Source organism: Mauremys mutica, chromosome 3 (genome assembly GCF_020497125.1).
Source record: "Mauremys mutica isolate MM-2020 ecotype Southern chromosome 3, ASM2049712v1, whole genome shotgun sequence".
In the NCBI taxonomy this organism is placed as follows: Eukaryota; Metazoa; Chordata; order Testudines; family Geoemydidae; genus Mauremys; species Mauremys mutica.
Window position 1 is genome coordinate 164576108 of NC_059074.1, and position 23346 is coordinate 164599453.

Consider the following 23346-nt stretch of genomic DNA (forward strand, 5'->3'; position numbering starts at 1 on the left):
GTTTCAGTGAGGGTATGCCTGATCCCTGAAAAGGGCAATTAAAGAAAAAAGAGCAGTTCAGACTGAACATGCCACAGAAAGATTTTAAAAATACAAACTTAACAAATATACAATAATAAGAGAAACATAAATCTTATAACAACTTTAAATATAAAATTGTAACAAACATACAAATGTGTGAGGCACCTATGATGAGCAAAATTGGAAATAATTTAGAGATTGGTATGTTTTCTTAGAACCATTTTTATTAAATCCAATGGGATAAAATGTGCATCTTAGGTTTTCTGGTAAATCCTGTGCTTCAAACTGAAAACTGCTAATTTTATTTAGTGGCCAAGTGGTAATGCCTGGAAAAAATGAGATGGCTAAACAGTTTCACTTATGAAATTTTGAAAACAAGAGGTTATAAACTAGCTTTAAAAACACACAACAAAAACCTCAAATTACTTTATTGGCTGAGATTTTTCACTTGTGAGTTCTATCCAGACATGAACTGTTTCGGGAAGTTTGAACAAAATCTATTCAGCTGTTTGAGCTCTCTGTGAAAGGGGAAAACTTCCTTGCTTTAAAATTTAGATTGCCCTGTACACTTCCTGCTGAATTCACACACAGGTTGAACTTTGAAACTTGGCATGCAGGTGGTCCATAACTAAGGCATGTACATAGTCAGTGACCACGCTTGATAGAGATTGGTTGAATAGTAAGATATAAACAATTTAAAAGATGGCTTCAGAACTTAGCATTGAGTAGCACATCACTCTGTGAGTTAGTCCCCTTAAAATCAAATGGAGTAAGGGGCTACGCAGTGTGAATAGACGGTAGGATATGGGCCATTGGCATATGTTAAAACTTGAATTCAGACCCCCCCACTGTGACATTGCACTTTGTCTCTGCCCAACCTGACTTGCACAGAAGGTGCTGCTGGGCCAGGTTACAGGAGGAAGATTGTACATGTCTCTGAATCACAGCCAAATACTTGTTTGAAAATACAAAGAACACAAAACACCTCACTACCTTAACCTCAGGAACAGGAAAACCTCCAGATCTCTGGTGCCAATTGGGGATGCTGGGGGAGGGGGCACATGCCCCCTCCCAAGGTTTCTGGATTGGTCAAAGTTCCATAGGCCACGGAACTGGCGGGGGCCTTTCCTGACCATTTTTAAACACTGCTCCCATGTTAAATCAGTTTGGCTACTGCCAGAGTAGCCTGGAACATTGCTCTGGCTGCATGGTTCCAATGCTGCTGAAATTTGACCTGACCAGAAGAAGGCAGACTTTGCGATGGCTGGGCCAAATTTCAGTGAGTGGCATTGCGACCGGGTGCACACAGTCATATTACTACTCAAATTTGGCCTGGCTGTTCCTCCATCCAGATGGAGGGGCAGTCAGAGAAATGGTGTTGTGAGAGGGCACATAAGGAGTCCTTTCCTGCGGGGCAGAGTGCAGGGGAGTCAGCTGAGAACTCGGCTCTTGGCTGCACAGGTTCATGCACTGTATGGCTAAGAGAGAGGGGGGAGACTCTGAGTATGTCTACGCTGCAATTAAACACTCGCAGCTGGCCCGTGTCTGCTGACTCTGGCTCACAGGGCTCGGGCTGGGGGGCTGTAAAATTGCAGTGTAAATATTTGGGTTCGGGCTAGAGCTTGAGCTCTGGGAACCCAGTAGGGGGAGGATCCCAGAGCTCCCAACTGAGCCCAAATGTCTGCACCACAATTTTACAGCCCTGCGGCCTAAGCTCGGCAAGCTCAAATCAGCTGACACAGGTTAGCCGCAGGTGCTTAACATACCCTTTCTGAAGACATACCCTCTCTGGCTGAGGGAGACCTGGGGTCTGTGCAGGGAAAGGACAAGTGGAGTACCTGCTCGGGGGAGCGGGAGTGGATTTTGCCCCAGCAAGAAATACCTGAACTGGTGCCACTGCTGCAGATCTCCTCATTTTAGAGTTCCAGCAATTTCTGTCGCTTTTTTAAAGATGAAAATAAATCTATCTTTCTGTTGCCACAGTACATCCATCACAGTGCAAACAATGTGCTGCTGCCTTGGTAGCCCAGCCTTGCAGGAAGCTTTCTTCAACAGAACAGTAGTGGTAGCAAAGATCGAAACTCATCCTTTCCTACAACCTTGCCTTAATGAGGTGTGAACTTCAAAGCCTAACTATCCATTTTAATGATTATGCTATTGGAGGCCTTCTCTGCCCCTATAAGCTCTAAACGACCAGGTGTTGACCGAGCAGTTGGAATAACATTTAAAAATCACAAAATGCAAGAGTTAAAGCTTCCTGCACTATCATTAACTCTGCTTAAGTGCACGTTGGTAGTATTGATCTGGAGTTTTTTGGCTAAGCCTCCAGTCCTGCAATTTGGACCTTTGCATTTGTGGAGCCTCCCTGGAACAGTGCATGGGTGCAAGTGTGTGTCTGCACATATCTATCCAGTTATAGAATAGGGGTCTTCATGTGTAAATATTATATATGTGCAAGTTGACTGAGTTAATGTTGCTTGTAGGATTCTTAGCTTCCACACTTCCTGATTATTAATATTTTCTGTGCAAAATGTAACAATGCATTAATGTATTGGTTTGGAAATTAATATTGCATATATTGTAAATGTTTGCAGTAACTTAACAAGAGAGAGTTGCTTTGAGTGGAGGAACATTTTATTTTGAGTAGCAGCCTCATAGTTGTACCTGGAAATAACCAATGTCACTCAGTTCAGACTTGGTCCTGAGAGCTCCCACTATCTAATCATGCTCCAAACTACTTGCTCATCATTAGACAGCTAATTTCAGTCTACTTCCTTCAGGTCCAGGAACACCCCAAGATTATGGGTGCTTGAGCGATCTTCATTCTGTTGAGGACCCACATCTCTGCTCTATCAGGACAGCATGTTCCCCCCTTCTTTGGATAGTCTATTTTAAAATACTACTTGTACTCCACTACATTGTGAGAAACTGTTCTTTTAAGTTACTTGCTTCAGTGACACATTGCAATCTAAGGAGAGATCTTCTATCAAAACATTGCCATCAAGATTCTATTATAGATACTATACAAATTAGTTATTCTTGAGATGCAATTCTTTATTTGTATTAATTTTGGACACAGTTTCATCAACAGAAATGGCCGAAAATTGATCTGAAAGTTTAACATGTAGCAGGATATCAACAACTTAAAATCAGACTGCTATGTAAGTCTAAAAATTTTTTAACTTGTGTAGTTACAAGTAACACTGGAGATTGCTAGAACTGAAAGAGATGAGAGAGAGAGAATCTGTTGATTCAGTAGGTTTACTTTGATTATTTCCACATTTATAGTCAGCTAATTTCCCTGATTGTGTGGGTCTTTCACAATAGTCATAGAAGTGTAGGACTGGAAGGGACCTCAAGAGGTCTTCTAGTCCAGTCCCCTTCACTCATGGAAAAACTAAGTATTATCTAGACCAACCCTGACAGGTGTTTTTCTAACTTGCTCTTTAAAATCTCTAATGACGGAGATTCCACAACCTCCCTAGTCCATTTATTCCAGTGCTCAATTACCCTGACAGTTATGAAGTTTTTCCTAATGTTCAACTTAAATCGCTCTTGCTGCAATTTAAGACCATTGTTTCTTGTCCTATCTTCAGAGGTTAAAGAACAACTTTTCTCCTTCCTCATTGTAACAACCTTTTATGTACTTGAAAACTATTATCATGCCCCCCACCCCCGTCTTCTCTTCTCTAGACTAAACAAACCCAATTTTTTCAGTCTTCCCTCATAGGTCATTTTTTTCTAGACTTTTAATCATTTTTGTTGCTCTTCTCTGGATTTTCTCTAATTTGTCCACATCTTTCCTAAAATGTGGTGCCCAGAACAGGACACAATACTCCAGTTGAGGCCTAATCAGCACGGAGTAGAGCAGAACTACTTCTTGTGTCTTGCTTACAACACTCCTGCTAATACATCCAAGACTGTTTGCTTCTTTTGCAACAGTGTTATGCTGTTGATTCATATTTAGCTTGTGATCCATTGGGACCCCCAGATTTCTTTCCACAGTACTCTTTCCTAGGCAGTCATTTCCCATTTTGTATGTGTGCAACTGATTGTTCCTTCCTAAGTGGAATACTTTGCATTTGTCCTTATTGAATTTCATCCTATTTCCTTCAGACCATTTCTCCATTTTTTTCTGATCATTGTAAATTTTAATCCTATCCTCCAAAGCACTTGTAACCACTCCCAGCTTGGTATCATCCAAACTTTATAAGTGTACTCTCTATGCCAGTATCTAAATAATTTATGAAGATATTGAACAGAACCGGACCCAGAACTGATCTCTGTGGGACCCCACTCGATATGCCCGTCCATCTTGACTGTGCACCACTAATAACTACTCTCTAGGAATGGTTTTCCAACTAGTTATGCACCCATTTTATAGTAGCTCCATCTAGGTTGTATTTCCATAGTTTATGAGATGGTCATGCAAGACAGTAACAAAAGCTTTACTAAAGTTAAAATATACCACATCTACCGCTCTCTCCCTCCCCGCATCCACAAGGCTTGTTACCCTGTCAAAGAAAGCTATTAGCTTGGTTTGACAGGATTTGTTCTTGACAAATCCATGTTGACTGTTACTTACCACCTTATTATCTTCTAGGTGTTTGCAAATTAATTGCTTCATTATTTGCTCCATTATCTTTCCAGGTATTGAAGATAAGATGGCTGGTCTGTAATTCCCCGGGTTGTCATTATTCCCCTTTTTATAGATGGGCACTATATCTGCCCTTTTCTTGTCCTCCATAATCTCTCCCATCTTCCATGACTTTTCAAAGATAATTGCTAATGGCTCAGGTATCTCCTCAGTCAGCTCCTTGAGTATTCTAGGGGCACATCTACACTACGGGACTATTCCGAATTTGCATAAACCGGTTTTGTAAAACAGATAGTATAAAATCGAGTGCGCGCGGCCACACTAAACACATTAAATCGGTGGTGTGCGTCCACAGTCCGAGGCTAGCGTCGATTTCTGGAGCATTGCACTGTGGGTAGCTATCCCGTAGCTATCCCATAGTTCCCGCAGCCGCCCCCGCCCCTTGGAATTTCCGGGTTGAGATCCCAGTGCCTGATGGGGCAAAAATCATTGTCATTGTCGCGGGTGGTTCTGGGTAAATGTCGTCAGTCACTCCTTCCTCTGGGAAAGCAACGGCAGACAAGCATTTCGCGCCTTTTTTCCCTGGATTGCCCTGGCAGATGCCATAGCATGGCAATCATGGAGCCTGTTTTGCCTTTTGTGACTGTCACCGTATGTGTACTAGATGCCGCTGACAGAGGCGATTCAGCAGCGCTACACAGCAGCATGCTTTTGCTTTTGCATGACAGCAGAGATGGTTACCAGCCATACTGCACCATCTACCAATCCATAAATTGGTAAAAAGATGGTCATGGCTACCAGTCGTTTTGCACCATTTGCTGCTGTCATAAGTGCCCCTGGCTGCTCTTAGCCAGGGGCGCAAAAGCCAAAATTGGGAATGACTCCCTGAGTCAATCCCTCCTTTTTGGTATCTAAAAATAGAATCAGTCCTGCCTAGAACATGGGCAAGTGTACTAGAGAACCACTGTATCAGAGAGCACAGCTGCTCTGTGTCAGATCCTGCAGAAATTATGAGCTGTATGCTATTCACGGGGTGCTCCTGCAACAACCCCACCTGTTGATTCCGTTCTTCCCCCAGGCTTCCTGGGCTACCGTAGCATTGTCCCCCCACTTGTGTGATGAAGTAATAAAGAATAAGACACACTGACTTGTTATGACTTGTTAGTGAGAAATGAGTGGAAGGCAGCCTCCAGCTGCTATGATAGTCCAGATAGGACAGTAAGGAGTGTGGAGGAGAGGAGCCCAGCATCCCTCTGCTAGTCCAGGGGCAATTGAATCTTTTTTTAACACATGAAGGGTGGGGGCTGATGGAGCTCAGCCCCCTGTTGCTATGATGACGATGGTTATCAGCCATACTGCACCATCTACCAGGAAAAATTAGGGCCAGGCGCCCTTGATCGACCTGACAGATGCTAGTCAGCATGGTTACCAGCCCTTTTGCACTGCCCCATGTGCCAATAGGCTGATGATGAGGACGGGTACCAGTCGTTTTGCACCATCAGCCACCCATGGCGGGGGGGGGGAGCAGGGATGTTGGTGTTCAGTGCTGCAGCATCGCGTCTATCTGCAGCATTCAGTAAAGATAGGGTGACATGTAAAAGAGTCAAGAGAGGATTGTTTTCCCTTTCACTTCTGGGAGTGGGTGGGGGGGTGCGTAAATTGCCGAGCTATGCCCTGACCCACCGCAGACACTGTGTTTGACCCTAGAAGCATTTGGAGCTCAGCCAAGAATGCAAATGCTTTTCAGAGAGACTGCAGGAACTGTGGGATAGCTTGAGTCCTCCAGTCCATGAGCGTCCATTTGATTCCTTGGCTTTGTTACGCTTGTCACGCAACAGTGCGCTGAGTCCCTGCTATGGTGTCTGTCTGGAGATTTTTTTAAAATGTTTTTTAATTCGTCTTCTGTAACGGAGCGCTGATAGAACAGATTTGCCTGCCCTTACAGCGATCACATCCACATCGTCCATGCGGGAGCTCTTTCTTTATTTTGATTTTTAACTGCATCGCCACACGTGCTGATCGGAGCTCCACGCTGGGCAAACAGGAAATATTCAAAAGTTCGTGGGGCTTTTCCTGTCTACCTGGCCACTGCATCCGAGTTCAGATTGCTGTCCAGAGCGGTCAGTGGTGCTCTGTGGGATACCGCCCGGAGGCCAATACCGTCGATCTGCGGCCACACTAACCCTAATCCGATATGGTAATACCGATATTAGCGCTACTCCTCTCGTTAGGGAGGAGTACAGAAACCGGTTTAAAGAGCCCTTTATACCGATATAAAGGGCCTCTTAGTGTGGACGGGTGTGGCGTTAAATCGGTTTAATGCTCCTAAAACCGGTTTAAACGCGTAGTGTAGACCAGGCCTAGGATGTATTTCATCAGGCCCTGGTGACTTGAAGACATCTAACTTTTCTAAGTAATTTTTAACTTGTGTTCTATTTTAGCCTCTGATCCTACCTCGTTTTCACCGGCATTCACTATGTTAAATGTCCAGTTGCTACTAACCTTTTTGGTGAAAACCGAAACAAAAATGTCATTTAGCACCTCTGCCATTTCCACATTTTCTGTTATTGTTTTTCCCCACTCATTGGGTAATGGGCCTACCTGGTCCCTGGTTTTCTTCCTCAATGGCATGGGGGAGAAGGAGAGTAATATTTAAAAAGAAGACATAGCAAATTGAATTGTATTGTTATGCAAGGGGAAACTAGGACAGGTTGGAAGAAAGTTAAAAAGATTTTTTTGATTGGCTTGATTTCCAGGCATGGTCTCTTTTTAAGCTTAACTTTTTATGTAGTGTCCAGTGTATCTATCATTGTAGTATCTGAAGGAAGAATTATATTGTAAGAAGCTCTTTCTTTACCAATGTACGAGCATACCAGAATCTACCCCCTGGAATGGCATTTTAGTATTAAAGTTCTCTCTTCAATGGGACTCATTATGGGGGCAGAGGTCACTCCAGGGTCAAGGCCTAAGAAATCACTCTAAAAACTGGGTATTGAACACCAGAGTATAGAACAGTATCTGTTTTTTTTAATAAAATACCAACACTATTATAGAAACAGCCATCATAGCCTTTAGAGTATGAAAAACAAGCAATTGTCATCTCTCACTAAAACCCATCAAGAGATGAGATGAAATGTGACTGTGTATGTATAAAATATATTGTTTTCCTGTCGTTTGTTTAGATAGATAGATACAAATAAAAGGAAAGAGCTTCTTACTAATGGTAAAGCAGCAATAAAATGGAAAAACAAAGATTTAAAAAGTTCCACAGGATATCCTTGTGACAACATAGTCAACTTTCTATAAAATAGCAATATAATTTTATATCTTGCATACATTAAAAGCCTCTTTCAGAAGAGAGAAATATTTTGGAAGAAGGTACATTTCTTACAGTTGACCACCAGGTGGCATTGTACCATTAATGGATTTATGCTGTTGACTGGCTGGCACCCTCCCTTGCCTTACTTTCGATAAGATCTACAGAGTGAAGAAGAGCTTTGTTGTAATTATTTGCATAACAAGAACTGTACTCTCAAGCTTTGTGAGTTGTAGCTTTAGCTCCTTGGGTAGATCAACTTTAATAAAGTTCAGGCTGAAATAAATAAAGCAATAACAAAGCTATCTGCAGATACTTAAAAGTAGTGCCTATATTATACTTTGATTAATAGCCAACCCAAATCTTTGCTGTCCGCCCATGATAAGTCAGATTTTCTTTCTTTGAACTATAAGGGAAATGACGATAACTCATTTGATAATTAATTCCTCATAAACTCAGCACCATTAAGAGTAAAAAAAATGTGGATTTTTTTTGGCCAAGATTAATGTACTATAAGTAACGAATGTGTTTAACTAACAAATTATAAGCCCACAGATGAGAATTTTCACTGCATTAACTCTGAAGTGCATAATGTTTTCTTACGATCCCCTTTTTTACATTATTTTTTGTTTTCCAAATAGTTTTAAAATGTGCTAAGCTGCTGACGTTTGAATAAATTGTAAAGTTGTTGCCAGATCATGATGAGAATGATTCACTTCTGTTTAAACAGCCCTTTGCTCTCAGTGCCCCCTGAGAACTCTTATCACATATTTGTCCACAAAAAAAAAAAAAAAACCCAACCCCCCCCCCAACCTATTATCTCCCTCACCCCCCTCGGCCCCATGCTTTATAATATAGCAGTGTAACTTTTTTATCTCTTGGTTAATGTGCCTTGGTATTTTGAGGGGGAAAAAATTCCAGTAACAGATTCAATTTACAAGGGCAGAAACTTGAACAAATGCCAAACTAGCAGGGGGGCCATTATTCTGCTCTATAAATAAGTTTGAAAAAGAAACACACACACACAAACCTGTGAATCAACATGTTTTGGTCAAAGTGAGGGGAAGGCAAGATAGATACATTTTTGAAATGCAAATAATCACCTTCTGTTATTTAAGTACTGTTTTTGCCCACTTGGTGATCTTAGATTTGAAGAGTCATTACCATTCAAATAATGCAGTAATCATATTACACTCTTGGTAGGACATAGATAACCACAAGTTTATAAAACTAAAACTGGAATTTTTTGAAGACCCTAGCCATTGTTTGTTTATATCTGTGAAAAAGCCAAAACATGAAAGGCTGCAGCTGCAGCCATATCAAGGGCATCTGGAGCCAGACCTGATCAAGATTAGGTTTTGTTGATAAAGCAAAAACAAGTCGTTTTGGTATATTTTGTATCTCTGAATTCTAAAGCAAAGTGCAGCAGAAAAAATCTACTGTTTTAACACGTGAATGTGCATCTTGTACCCCACCCCCTCATACTGCAGGGTGAATTGATTTATTTTAAATCAAGGCGATTTTAAATCATGATTTAAAGCCTTGATTTAAATCATCTATTTTAATCAACTTTTCCATTTGAACTTCATTTATTTTCTAAAGAAAGATGCATTCTTACTGGTTGATACAACCATTAAAACATGTTGATTTACAGCTAAGTAGAGCCTTTACACTAGATTTGGTACACCTTTTTGCTACCTAGTGATGTCATATATGATGGTGTTTCCTGGAGTCAGAGGCCAGGCCCCAGTGACTGTGATGACTTTGACAGTCTCTTGCACCAGTAGCACAGCCTCTGGGACCCCCCACAGGATCAAGCCCTTAATACAGTACATGACCTATTGTGCCATATTTATAAAGCTTGACCTCAGAAGTTCAGATTTTTTTTCCCCCTTCTTTGGTTCTTTCTTTATAAACTGTAATTCAAAGTTTTTGATAGTCTCCTGGATTCAGCATATTTATCTTTTTATTTTAATGTTTTCAGAGATTTAGGCCTTACCATATTTTATAATGATTTCAGATTATTTTTGAAACAGGTTTATTTTTAAAAAGAAAAGCTTATTATTATAACTTAAAGAACAAAATAAAAATCTGATTTAAATAAAAAATTAAATAATTGATTTTTTTTTTATTCACCCTGCCATACTGTATACGTCAAACATCCAAATCCCCCTGCTAGTTAGAAGGAAAAAGTCCTATCTAGTCCAGAGGGCTAGATTTGACGGCTGCAACATTGTAGACTGAAATGCGATGGGCTTTTCTGAAGAAATAAGAAAATCCAATACTACTTTTTAGCAACAGGATTGCAGTATGTAAACTTACGATTCACCTTAGATATCACCCCACCATACAAGGATGGCATTTTTTTCATTGGTATATCACAGCTGTGAAATCTAGCCCTCTAATAAAGCTATGGTAATGAGAGAACAGATGAGTTATGAAGTCCCATTTCTCCCACCTGCTCTTTTTTTTTTTTTTTCCTAACAGTGAATCTTGAGCAAGCTGAGCGTGTAGAAAGACCAACACATAGTTGAGATTTTCAAGCCAGCAAGGAGATCTAACTACATAATTCCCATCAATTTCTCTTGTAGGATATGTGAAGGAAATAGACAGTCCTAGTCACACACCCTCATGTTTTTGATGACTTCACAAGCCACTTGATGTAATCTAGACCTCATGTGCATGCTATATTCTCTGAATATGGATGCACAGAAGTATATCAGTATATTTGGTTTGATCTAAACAAAGCCTACCAACATAAAAGTTTTGTAGATAAAAATTTTAGTCCAATAAAGCCCAAATTGCTTCACACCACAAGTTGATCTCCATGCTCCCAGAGGTGAAATGACAGCTTCACTTTTGCTGTTAGACAGTTTCCTATAAGGAAGAAACATGCGGCTGATGGTTGGGAGCACACAATATTAAAAAAAGTAAAAAATATCAGCAACATTGGTCTTTATGGCATGATGTTTATTTGCTAGACAAATATATCCCGCCCCACTTGTCCAATTACCTGAAGCCTTGTGTATATAACTTTCAGTGTGAGGTTGCTGATATTCATTAAATACTACTGTTCTGTATAGTAGCAATTTCATTTGGAGTAAATTGTTTCAGAAAGGAAATTAAAATATCATTGACCCCTAGAAATCAAAGGGAGGTTGGTCTAATGGTTATTGTGAGAGACTAAACTCCATGGATTCTATTTCTCACTTTGTCATTGACTTGCTGTGTGAACTTTTATATACTGTTGTGATCCTAAATGTAAAGGAGAAAGTAGAAATGGAGGTTAAAGACATTCTGAGCAGTGAAGGCTAACTTGAATGTAAGAAACATTGATTTTAAGAAACAAGATTGGTGAAGAGTTACTTTAAAATAATTTAGACCAACTGAATACAGAGGTAGGTTCTGGAATGTCAGAGAAAATATTGATTTATTGTGAAGTGGAAAATAAAATACTGTTCTTAAAAACACCAAAGTTCCAGAAAGAAAACAGTTCAACTCCAAAATCACAAAATCCCATGCACACAGGGGAGAGGAATTGTTGAAAGGAATGGGTTTGCAGAGATTATTAAACATTTTCCAGAAATAACATGTTCTTAAGGCATATTTTAAAGTAGCTCTTTTCAGTCAATGTATGTTCTTGCACTGCACTCTTTCAGGACGCAATAATTTAAGCAGCGAGACATTTAGAATGCTGTTTGACTTGTGAAAATCAGTCATTTGCTTTACAATTCTTTTAATTTGCCTGCAACAAAATCCAGTTAATAGTTCCAGGAGAAATGTAATTCCCAAAGGAGACATTTGTATTAGGTTGGGCATAAGACTTGAAATTAATAAAGAAGATTGCTTTGTAATGTAAGTGGAAGTAGCTGAAGGGTTAAAGATCATGTTGATTGTGAGGTTTACCTTCTTTTTGATAATACAATGGTAAAAAGTCTTGGTCTCCTATGTCACCTGACTTTTAGAGGAAGTTTTAATTCCATTTTGAGTTGCTAACAGGAAGAAAAAACATCATCCCCTCTATTACAATTAACCTTTTCCCTTAAGTGAATGAGGAAATTCCTTCTAAAGAGGAACACAGATAGCTGTATACTTTTAAATATCTAAATATGTAGGTTCCTATTTTTATACCCAAATTAATCTTGTTAGATGTTCATTTGACTTGCCTCACTATTTTAATGTTTAAAGACCACGATATACCTTTGATATGTAACTATCAATGGTCTGTGTTTTATAAATTGCAAAGACTTTAGCAGAGCATTATGACCAAATCACTTATGTGATGTGGTATTTAGTTACTGTCTCTTATGAGATCTTGGCTGACCCAATCTGTGTGTAGTAAATTGGCTTTGGTTCCTTTTATCTGGTTCTTTGCAAATGTTTCTTTACATTTATAATACTAAACTAAAATGCAAAGCTTTTAAATTAGAAAAAATAAGGCAAATAGATTTTCTGGGCTATACATGGCAGCAGAGAATGGTAAACACCATGTCTATAATTTTCAGGGGGTTATGCTTGTCGGTCCCCCACTTCCCCCCCAATCAGTCCTCCTTAATGGTTTTGACTGAGTACCACAGTGGCACCTGATGGTAATTCAGACTGGAGTTTGGGGTTCTGGCCAATGGAAAAACTATGCTAGATGTTACAAATGGTATCTTTTTTTTTTTTTTAAGCTTGGGAGAAACCGCTCAGTACAAAACTCTAGAGCTTCTAAATATTAGGTTAAGCAATACCTCTACTTACTTTCAGAAATCAACTTATTTTCATGTGTACTAACTTCAGGACTTATGCCTGAACTAATTCAAATGTCTGTTTTGGGAATTAGTTTCTCCTGGAAAACTTGACTGAATTTTGTTCCAGGTGAACTGAAAGACAAGGCCTAAATTGCATAGTGACTGCAAGTCCACTAGACTGCTTCTGAACCTGGTATCTTTCATTCCAAAATCTAGCACTGCACTGCTCAACAGATCTTATGGTCAGCCCCAGATCAGGTGCATTTGGGAGAAAAAAATGTCCTGTGCCTTTTTATATAAAACTTTTTGAGATCTTTTAGCATGAAGAGTGGTATTTCAAAGTAAAGTATTGTACCATTATTGTATGCATTTTATAAAAGACAACAGGCAAAGTGCATCTCGGTTACAATATGAATAACTGTGTAAAAGATTTGGTTCCAAAATAGATTAGTTTGGGCTCCCCCTTCTACTCTAGAACTGGCTTGCTGTTTGCAAAATAGAGTTGTTTGTTTATTTTCAATTTATCAGCTGCATATCAGGAAGGAAGGTACCACTATGTATAATATAAATGTTCACATAAATATTGGGGGGAGGTATGCAGCAAAGAAGGCCTTTCACTCAAGACCAGCCGCTATATCAGAAGAATAGCACCGAGCCTCCTCACAGAAGCTGTTTATCTGCACCATCTGTCTGAGTGAAAGTGGTTAGCATTTCGCAAAGCTTGTCTTCAGTTAGCAATAGGTGTTGCAGGTAAAGTATTTCTGTGCAGGAATTTAGCACTGTTGTGCTGCATTACCTGATTCTGGCTGTCCCGTGGATATGATTTCTGGGGAAAAGAAAGCAGCTCTTTCCCTTTAGTCAAGTTACGTTAAGGTTGGATGAACTACTGACTCATTCACCCTATCATCTTTTCCAGTTGAAAGGATCTTGTGATCTTGTATACTGTTAATCCTAGGAAACACTAGCACCTGTGTCCATGTCCGAATGTGAATAGGGTCCTCAATTTAAAGGCTGATAAAGGACAGGCACGAATATGCCCAAGTTATTCACTTAGGCTTATGGGTACTACCATTTATTGTCTAAATTACTTTGCTGATGGATAGAGATGAAAATATTTTCTGAGTGAGGGCAGATATTGTGGTTCACATTTATTGCGATATTAAAGCTTTGAAAAGCATATGCATTGTGTGGTATTACATTAGCTGGCTTCTGTGTAAGTGCTTCATAACCTATTTCTAAATTTTCCCATGAAGTGTAGTCGAGATAAAAATGCAGTAATATTGATATGATATTCTGAACTTATTACTATCACTGTATTGCATCAAAAGTAATGTGACCTGCTCAAAGTAACGGAATGTAAACAGCATATGTTTATATGTAGCATTTTCAATGACTTCTTAGGGAAAACATCTTACTTTGATTTTGAAAGTGAAAATGGTTGGGGGGTAGGATGGCAAAGGAGGGATTGGGCGGTGGTGGAATGGAAGAAAGTAAAGCTAATTTCGATTTTGATTAGTACACATGGATGCTTTACCTAGGTGGCTTTTACACTTAACATTTTATTTTGATTTTGGTGACTAATCATTTAGACTCTATAAACCACGTGAACAATCTTGCCAGAACCCTCAGTGCAAGTTGAACCTTTGTATTTTGTGGCTGTTTCTGTTTATCCTAATTGTATCTTTTTAATGGTGTTTGGGGATGAAAGTGACTGGAGGATTTGGTGTCTGAATGTTGTGGTTCACATAGGTAAGAGACGGGAAATGATACAACTCTCCATTTATGATTTGACAGTTTTCTAATGGTTAGACTTCAGGCCCTGGAGTCAGAAGAACTGGGTTCTTGTCCCCACTTTGCCACTTAATCAATCTCTGTTTCAGCTTGACCTTCTGCAAAATGAGTGAATTAATACATAACCTCTTGTAAGTAGCTTTGAGATTCTCTGGTAGAAGGCACTGTGGGCTTGATTCTGCAAATAACCCATCAGTGTCTGTTACTACCAAGGATTCTATTGCTTGAACTATCCTAGTAAACTTTCTAATGTAGATAGTGTTAGTTAAAGAAATACTGCCCCATGTGTGTGGTGCTGGAGAGTGTAAAAAAGGAGCTGTATTAAGGGACAGTCCAGCAAGGGCTGAGCATCTTCAGGTTGCATTGCAGCTAATGGGAGTGGGAGTGCTCGTCACTCCACAACTTGCAGGATTGGGCTCTCAGTGTTTCTTTGTGTCAGGGGGAGAGCTGTAGTCACTGTTCTGCTCTCTCCTGGTACTGGAATCTGATGCATCTGTAGTTCCTTTTCTGCCATCTTCATTTTAATCTGCATAAAAGGATACACAATATTTTTTTCTAAACTGGCATAATGTGTTTCATAGCAACTGCCATGTGACTGTATACTAATCAATGCTCTCTGCTTGGAATCTGGGGTGGATTTTGACACTAAAGCAATTTTAGTGCAGCTATTGCATTTTTGACAGTCAAAATTAAGATTTCCTCTTCACTGCAGTTTATTATGCCCTCTGTTTTACAGCAGACAGCTTGGTTTTTTTATTGTTGTTGGGTTTTTTTTTAACATGACTTTCAGTCAAGGCCAGGTGCTTTCTTTTTGCTACAACCATGGGTGTGCAACTGCATATGATGTGAGTGTACACAGGCAACACTGCTCTCTGGCGTCTGCTGTGTCCTGAGCATAGAGAATAATGAAGTAGTCTGGATGGCTGCTGGGTATTAGAGATGGATGCTTTTACCATGTAGGTAGGTAGGTGATTTGAATCCAGTCCAGTTGGTAGCAACTTTCAGTTACTAAATTCTGATGGCTGTTGAATAGCCTCTGTGAAATCCTGCATGAGCACAGTGGGCTGGACTAGATGACCTCTTGAGGTTCCTTCTAGCCCTACGTTTCAGTGATTCCATGAAATGAGTTTATGGTCTCAGTCCAGTTTCCAGTGGACTAGTGTCCTCCTCACCTACGAAAGCTCATGTTCCAATACGTCTGTTAGTCTATAAGGTGCCACAGGACTCTTTGCTGCTTTTACAGATCCAGACTAACACAGCTACCTCTCTGATACTTGCAGTGGTACTGTCATGCATGGACTGCAGGGTTGGCCCTAGACCAGGGTGGGCAAACTTTTTGGCCCGAGGGCCACATCTGGGTGGGAAAATTGCATGCAGGGCCATGAATGTAGGGTTGGGGCAGGGGGTTGGGGTGCAGGAGGGAGGGTGGGGTGCAGGACGGAGTGCGGTGTGCAGGAAGGGGCTCAGGCCAAGGGGTTGGGGCAGAGGAGGGGTGCAGGGTGTATGAGGGGGCTCAGGGCAGGGGGTTGGGGTGAAGGAGGGGTGCGGAGTGCGGGAGGGAGTTCAGGGCAGTGGTGCAGGAGGGGTGCGGGGTATACGAGGGGGCTCAGGGCAGGGGGTTGGGGTGCGGGAGGGGTGCGAGGTGCAGCAGAGGGCTTAGGGCTGGGTGTTGGGGTGCATCAGGGGGCTCAGGGCAGGGAGTTTGGGTGCGGGGTGGAGGAGGAGTCCTGGCCCGCACCGCTCCACTCTGGGAAGCGGCCGGCACCACGTCCCTCCAGCCTCTAAGAGATGGGGGACAGAGGGCTGAGCACGCTGCCCTTGCCTGTGGGTACCTCCCTAGAAGCTCCAGAAGCTCCCATTGGCCATGATTCCCAGGGTGACAATCCCGCAGGCTGTATCCAAAGCCCTGAGGGGCCGGATCCAGCCCACGGGCTGTAGTTTGCCCACCCCTGCCCTAGACCAAATGGTGCCCCAGGTGAGGAGGATCTCTGGTGCCCACCCCTCCATTTGTTAAACTTTTGAATACCTAATTTTTTATTGAATTTGTAGCTTATTTCATGATTGATTGCATGATTTATCCCTGTCATGTAAGATGATAAATTTGCATGCTAGGATCTGTAAATCTGTATTTATTCGTGCCATATATAAGCCAATAAAGAACAATTCGGTGCCCCACACACACACACACCCCAAGCCCAGCACCTAAGGCGATTGCCTGGGTCACCTGCCCCTAAATCCAGCCCTGATGAACTGTACCTATTTTATGGAGAAATGGATTTCTGTCTTAAAAATGTTTAATCTGTCCCCTTTCACCAGCCCTAAATTCACTAAACAAATTTTGTTGTACAAGGAAAAATTGCAATCCAGTGGAGAGGAATCCTTGCCCATGTGCCTACTGGTATTGAAACTGTCCATACTGTGCAAGTAATGAGGAAATAATACACTGAGTATATTGTGCAGCTACACTGAAAAATGCAGCCTGCAATAGGTGGCTAAAGGGCTCAGTAGCATGCAGGAATAACAAAAGCTCTGTAGTACTTTGTGTATGTGCAATCAGCATTAAATAGTCACCTTGTAAATCAATATTAATTTTGAAGGTGAAACTGACTTTTAAAATCTTAATCTAAATATCTTGTGTTCAGAGGTTGGAGCTATTCTAGAAGAGACAGAAGCTTGTGATTGGTGGAGTCTAGGGGCCATTCTCTTCGAACTCCTCACTGGAAAGGTAGGCACTGGTGCAGGTATTCAGTAAAATCAACATGGAGGCACCATCCTTCCAGAAGCAATTGTGCCTGAGCATGATTTTATTACTATCTCCCTCTCAGCTGAGTTCTTCAGACCTGAGCTGCATGGCTTGCACAGGATCAGAAGAACAGTACAGGTTTTTCAGAGATTCAGACTTGTTCAAGCTTCAGCACAAAAACTTGCTAAAGTTGTATTTACCATATTGCAATTTTGAGCCACAATTATTCTTTATCTAATATTCCTTCTCTACTTTTTTCAATGCACATGTCCAGCATTTGTACACTAATACAAATGTTAGTATCAGAGGGGTAGCCTGATTGATCTAACCTCGTTATCTCTAGCTTGCTTCTTGCTTGCTTATATATACACACCTGTCCCTGGAAATTTCCACTGCTTGCATCTGAAGAAGTGGGTATTCACCCATGAAAGCTCATGCTGCAAAACGTCTGTTAGTCTATAAGGTGCCACAAATGTTAGTGCTGAAGCTGTTGGATATCAGTCCAGGGAGCAGTATAGACCTACATATGTGGTACTGACATTAATTCAGGTTTGAGCTGGGTCTGCAGTGAAATGTTGATATTTAATCAATTTCTATATACATTGACCACCCAGTCAGTAAAATGGATTTCACCTCCTCCCCTCTTACTGCTTGTTCTCACATGGCCCAGTTTTACATCTCTCCTACATATGTTCTAGTGCATGCATATACTAGGATCAATAATTTTAGAGTATAATGTATGAGGTTAATGTGCTTAAGTGATGATATGTAGTTAGGCCATACAGAAGCAGGTGGTAGAAAAAGACATTACTACTTTATTGGGAAAACTACTCAGTATTCTAAAAAATGGGCATCTGACCAAATCAAATTTGTTGGGGGACTTGGACAGTTGTAGCAGTTTCATTTTGAACAAAATTCAAGAATCCAAGTGACCAGAAGCAGGAAAAAGATGAAGTCTGGGGGAAGAGGAGGAGGTTTTAAAGTATAAATTGTATAAAAATATAGTTCCAGGAGAACTTCAAGTACCTTAATATACTCTTGTGATGTTTGCTTTTTATTAGTCTGAGGATTGCTCCAAGTACAGTGTTTGCATCAGTGTGCACTTATACTATCTTTGTATTATGTTGGTTAAGAAGTGTTCCTGATTGATTGTTTCAGACTCTAGCCGAGTGTCATCCAGCTGGAATAAACACTCACACTTCTTTGAACATGCCAGATCACGTATCCAAAGAGGCCAGATCACTCATTCAGCAGGTAATTTATCAGGAAATGTATTTTACATAGGTAAGCATACATATATGTACAAACATTTCTAACTGTGCTGTAGCAGTGAAATAACCTAACTATGGAAAGCTGACTGCCGGGTTGTAGGCAGCCCTCCTGTCATTGCTTATGAATTTTGCATGAATATATTGTTACATCTGGAAATTCTGACTTCTGATGCCAGACTTCTAAGTAGAGGACTAAGAGTTTAACATTGAATTCAAAGGGAGAAAAGTTAAGCCAATACTGAGTGCTTTTGAAAATCCTCTTGTGGTATACAACCATTTTAGGAGTTTTGTCCTAAATCCATCCAAAGTATTTCCATGAACATTTTAATTCAATCCAAAAATACCAATGCCAATATAGCAAGCTACCTTCAGACACTAAATAATCCATAATTTACTGTTATGTTAACCATACCTATGACATTGCTATAGTTGAAAATGTGTTACTACCCTCCATGAAGGAAGAGAACTTCAAGGCATCCCTTAAGGATGGAAGACAAGTGTAATTTAAAGTGTGAATAATCTGGCTTTTGCAACAGAAAGATAATGTTTAATACATTGTCCATTGGAGGATTGAATCAAAGGGGTGGTGGCTTGAAAGAAAATACACAGCCTTTCAGGTCGATGTGCCTTGTATTAAAGATTTTTTAAACAACAAGACTTGCTGTTTTCTAGCTCTCCATGTTAGGTGGTCATGACTGATAACACAAGATGCTGAAATAAGCTTATGCATGAACAGCATGGAATTGCAATGAATGTACTTCTCCTTTCGTGCCTCCTTACATGTTCATTAATTTCAAACATAACATAGGAACCCTACCATAGGCATGACTGACTCCATTTGAACAGGGTAAATGATATATGGTGGTTTTGTGGTTTGGACTTTGGATGAAGAGCATCTGGCTTAGAGGCTACAGAAATGATGACATCACTTAGGAACTCAGTCTTGATTTGAACACAGTTGAAACCCAAGGAAAGAGACCTAAAGCTTGACCGTCTAAAGGAACCAATGGCAGACTGACTTCTGTATCTTTCTCCCAAGCCAATGATTTACTGTTTGTCAGTCATATTGTAATACGGCACCAATTCCAGTGCCAGCCTGGCACGCACAGGTGTCATGTTACCAAAGAGTGTGAGAAATAAACAGTGCACAGTGAAGGAAATATCTCACATATGCTTATAGAGCTGGAGACTTATTAGGTCCTGTAGTCCACTTCTCTCTGACAGATTTGTCTCTGTTGTAAGTTTACTTGTGTTTTTGTCTGGTCCACTTGTAAATATACCAAGCAGAGGAGTGTCTACCATTTACAGTTTGAAGTGACACACAGATACATAGTATAGTCTTCACTTTCCGGCAACTTCAAACTGATAACAAGATCATATCTGTTGGGGTCGTAGATCAGGTTAAGTCCTCATGTGCAGTCTGGTGACTTATAGGATGGAGGTTCAGCTCCATAGGCTAGTAAATCAAACCCCTGTTGTGTGACTATCCAAGGAAACTACCATTCATTGTTGAGGAAGCCTTGTCAGGAAAAGGAAGGGTCTCTTGGCATGGTTAGCAATTTGTCATTGTGGCTTTCCTCTTCCACCCTCAAACAGGTTACGCAGGTCAGGACATCACAAAATAGCTTGCAGGGATCAGTGTGCAGCTACATGGAAAACCATACCAAGTTTTGTCTCATGGCATACAGCTTCCAGTGCTGATGACTTCACTGCCTTCTTCATCTAGCCAACACCATGTCCTTAGGAGAAAACAGATTTTTTTTTCTGTTTTTTTGTTTTTGTTTTGATAAACGAATAAGCGAAGGTTCTTAGTTTATATTTAATTGGTATTTTGTCCTCAAGATTTTTCTTTAGATACTTCTAGGTTTTATTGGCCAATAACATTTGCACACATTTTTTAAGGAAAAATATATCTGGTATAACTTATGATGCATTTATTTTCCAAGAATAAAGTTTTTGTTTTGTAATACAGAACTTCAGAACATAAAATTCATTGTGCTTACTTTCCCACCTGCTGTCACTTGTTACGTTTCAGGGGAAGGCAGCGTGACAGTGACTGCATCTGCTTGTCTGCTGGCTTGTGTAAATTCTCACAGTAATGCAGTTTGCTCCCTGAGTTATGTTTCGGGAATGAAGTTAGATTATTTTAAATGGCAGAACCAACTTAAAATGTACAAATTAATATGCATATGGGTTTATGCTCATTTTGATTCTCAGGTGTAGGCATTTGAATGCATTGAGATTAGAATTCACAGTACTCCTTCATGACAAGTATGATTAATTTATATTCTGAAACATTCTGAAGAAAGGCAAAAACTAAATGTATGCCCTTGAACTGTGTATTTGTAATATAAAAACAATCTCCAAGTCTACAAACTATTTTAGGCACTACTTCAAATAGTTTGATAAAGAGCCATGAACATTCCCTTTAAAGTTACCATTCTCTAATAATATAATATATGGATATACCTATCTCACAGAGCTGGAAGGGACCCTGAAAGGTTATTGAGTCCAGCCCCCTGCCTTCACTGGCAGGGCCAAGTGCTGATTTTGCCCCAGATCCCTAAATGGGCCCCCTCAAGGATTGAACTCACTACCCTGGGTTCAGCAGGCCAATGCTCAAACCACTGAGCTATCCCTTCCCCTCCATTAAACTCAGTAGGGATAAATATTATGCTTTCCTTTCCACATGGATATAGCCTGTTTTTCAATATGCTGTCTTGTTTGGAGATTGTAACTCAAGCAAAGAAACTGTTCAGTTTTAACAGTTTTCCATTAAACTATTGCACCAGTTTTCTCCAATATCTCGATTTTAAATTTGGATTTAATTACATCACTTTACACTCCCTTATTGGTTACAATCAGTTTGTGGAAATACTCTTCAGGAGATAATACCATTTGTAACTGTACCATATTCTAGGGCAGTAGAGACAGAATCATGGAACTTAAAGAAACCTGTATGTTGCCATCATCTGTGGCATTATGTTAATGCCGAGGTGACTAAAGGCCAAATGCAACCCACAGAGTTCTACAATGCAGTCCTGGGCTGCCATTCTCTTAGCCACCGGGGGCGAGGAATCCCAGCGTGTAATGTTCCAGAGCAGGGATAGGCAACCTATGGCACGTGTGCCGAAGGCGGCACGCAAGCTGATTTTCAGTGGCACTCACACTGCCCGGGTCACATTTTAATTTAATTTTAAATGAAGCATCTTAAACATTTTTAAAACCTTATTTACTTTACATACAACAATAGTTTAGTTATATATTATAGACTTACAGAAAGAGACTTTCTAAAAGCGTTAAAATGTATTACTGGCACGCGAAACCTTAAATTAGAGTGAATAAATGAAGACTCGGCACACCACTTCTGAAAAGTTGCTGACCCCTGTTCCAGAGCATTGCATGCTGGGATCTTTAGTCTCAGCAGGTTGTATCTCCATGTCCAGCAAGGGGGGTCTTCATTGTACTGAACTTTATATATGTTCGGTGTTATAGGCCGTACCTTACTCTTAGATCTTGCTGTGACTCTTTAAGAAGCAGTGCTCACTTTTACTAACGGAATTGTTTGGTGTGTTTTTAAGCTTTTGCAGTTTAACCCTGTGGAGCGTCTTGGTGCTGGAGTTGCAGGTGTTGAAGACATCAAATCTCATCCGTTTTTTGCCCCTGTAGATTGGGCAGATCTTTTGAGATGAAAGGAACTATGGCTCTATGAATATGCTCAGGTCTTCTTATGGACGAATTTCTCTGGCACAGAAGCACTCCTGACTTGTCATCATATAAGGCATATTGAATCACTTGGACAATATGAATAACGGAGATGGGAGTAATCATGCAAAAAGCAAATATTTTTAACACAAATCACTGACTGGACAGGGTGCTAGTTTATTTTTATTGCAAGTGGCTGCTATATGTAAACCTTCTCACCAAAGGTGTGCTCTGTGTTGAAACTGTTGGGTAAGCATGTCTAGCACTGCCAGCTTATGAATTAAGTAGAAACAGGACCACACTCCAGGTGCTTCATCAGATGACAGAAGTGCATAACTCTCTAGTCCATGACAGCAGAAAGTAGGGCCTTTTATAGTGTCAACAGACTATTTCCCTGTGCTAAATGCAACTGTGGGGGAAAGGATCAAATAATTTATTAATGGTATATGCAGAACAAAATACTAAAAGTGCTTTATGCAAAACTTGGCCTATAAAACAAAAATATGTATCCGTGGGAAAAAAATAAGAAAGCTGTTGCATCATACTGTGAAATGTGTCTTGAAAGTGGCTGCATATCATTTCAAATAGTGGAAAGAGCATATGAAAAAACCAGTGCTGTCTGCGTTGTGCTTTCTCGGTTAGCAATGTCTGTGCAGAACTCTCTCTCCATAACGTTGGATGAGTTTCGTGTTTAAGTCACTGCAAAAAAGGAAGTCATTTTTCCTCAGACAGGTAAATATTGCTTTACTAACTTAATAAGGACCAGGAAAACATGATGCTAAATAAATGTATGGATATAAAAATGAGACTCTTCTCTCTTAATTGCAGTTACCACAGTTTCACTTAATGAACTCTTCCTTGGTGTGTTCTCCTCTTAACCTCTCCCTCTTCAAGGTCCCGTTGCCCGCATTCTTCTTCCCGATTAATCCTCTGGAGTCTTATCTCTTAATGATCCTAACAATCTGAGTGGCTTGGCCCACTCTCATGATCTGTTTCCAGGTGCTAGGTGCAGAAGAACCAGGGGACTTGTCGGTCCCAATTGAGTGAGCAGCAACTAAGCAAACTCTGGGTGGGAATTGGGATTGAGACAATTGGCTGAGCTGTTTGGTGAGTAGTGGGATCTGAGGGAGGGAATGGGGAGAAGGGGGCTAAGAAATGAAGAGTATTTA

General features: G+C 40.5%; 1 protein-coding gene across 3 annotated transcripts in view; it reads left to right on the top strand.

Moving 5' to 3' along the window:
* Nucleotides 1–22980, top strand: part of RPS6KC1 (ribosomal protein S6 kinase C1) — a 123262-nt gene extending 100282 nt beyond the window's left edge. For all 3 annotated transcript variants that reach the window (XM_045011342.1, XM_045011343.1, XM_045011341.1), the window contains exons 14-16: nt 17101–17183; nt 18360–18455; nt 22054–22980. In XM_045011342.1, the coding sequence (XP_044867277.1) occupies nt 17101–17183; nt 18360–18455; nt 22054–22164 (290 nt within the window). In that variant the 3' untranslated portion in view covers nt 22165–22980. The remainder of the gene's footprint in view (nt 1–17100; nt 17184–18359; nt 18456–22053) is intronic.
* The last annotated feature ends 366 nt before the right edge of the window (nt 22981–23346 follow it).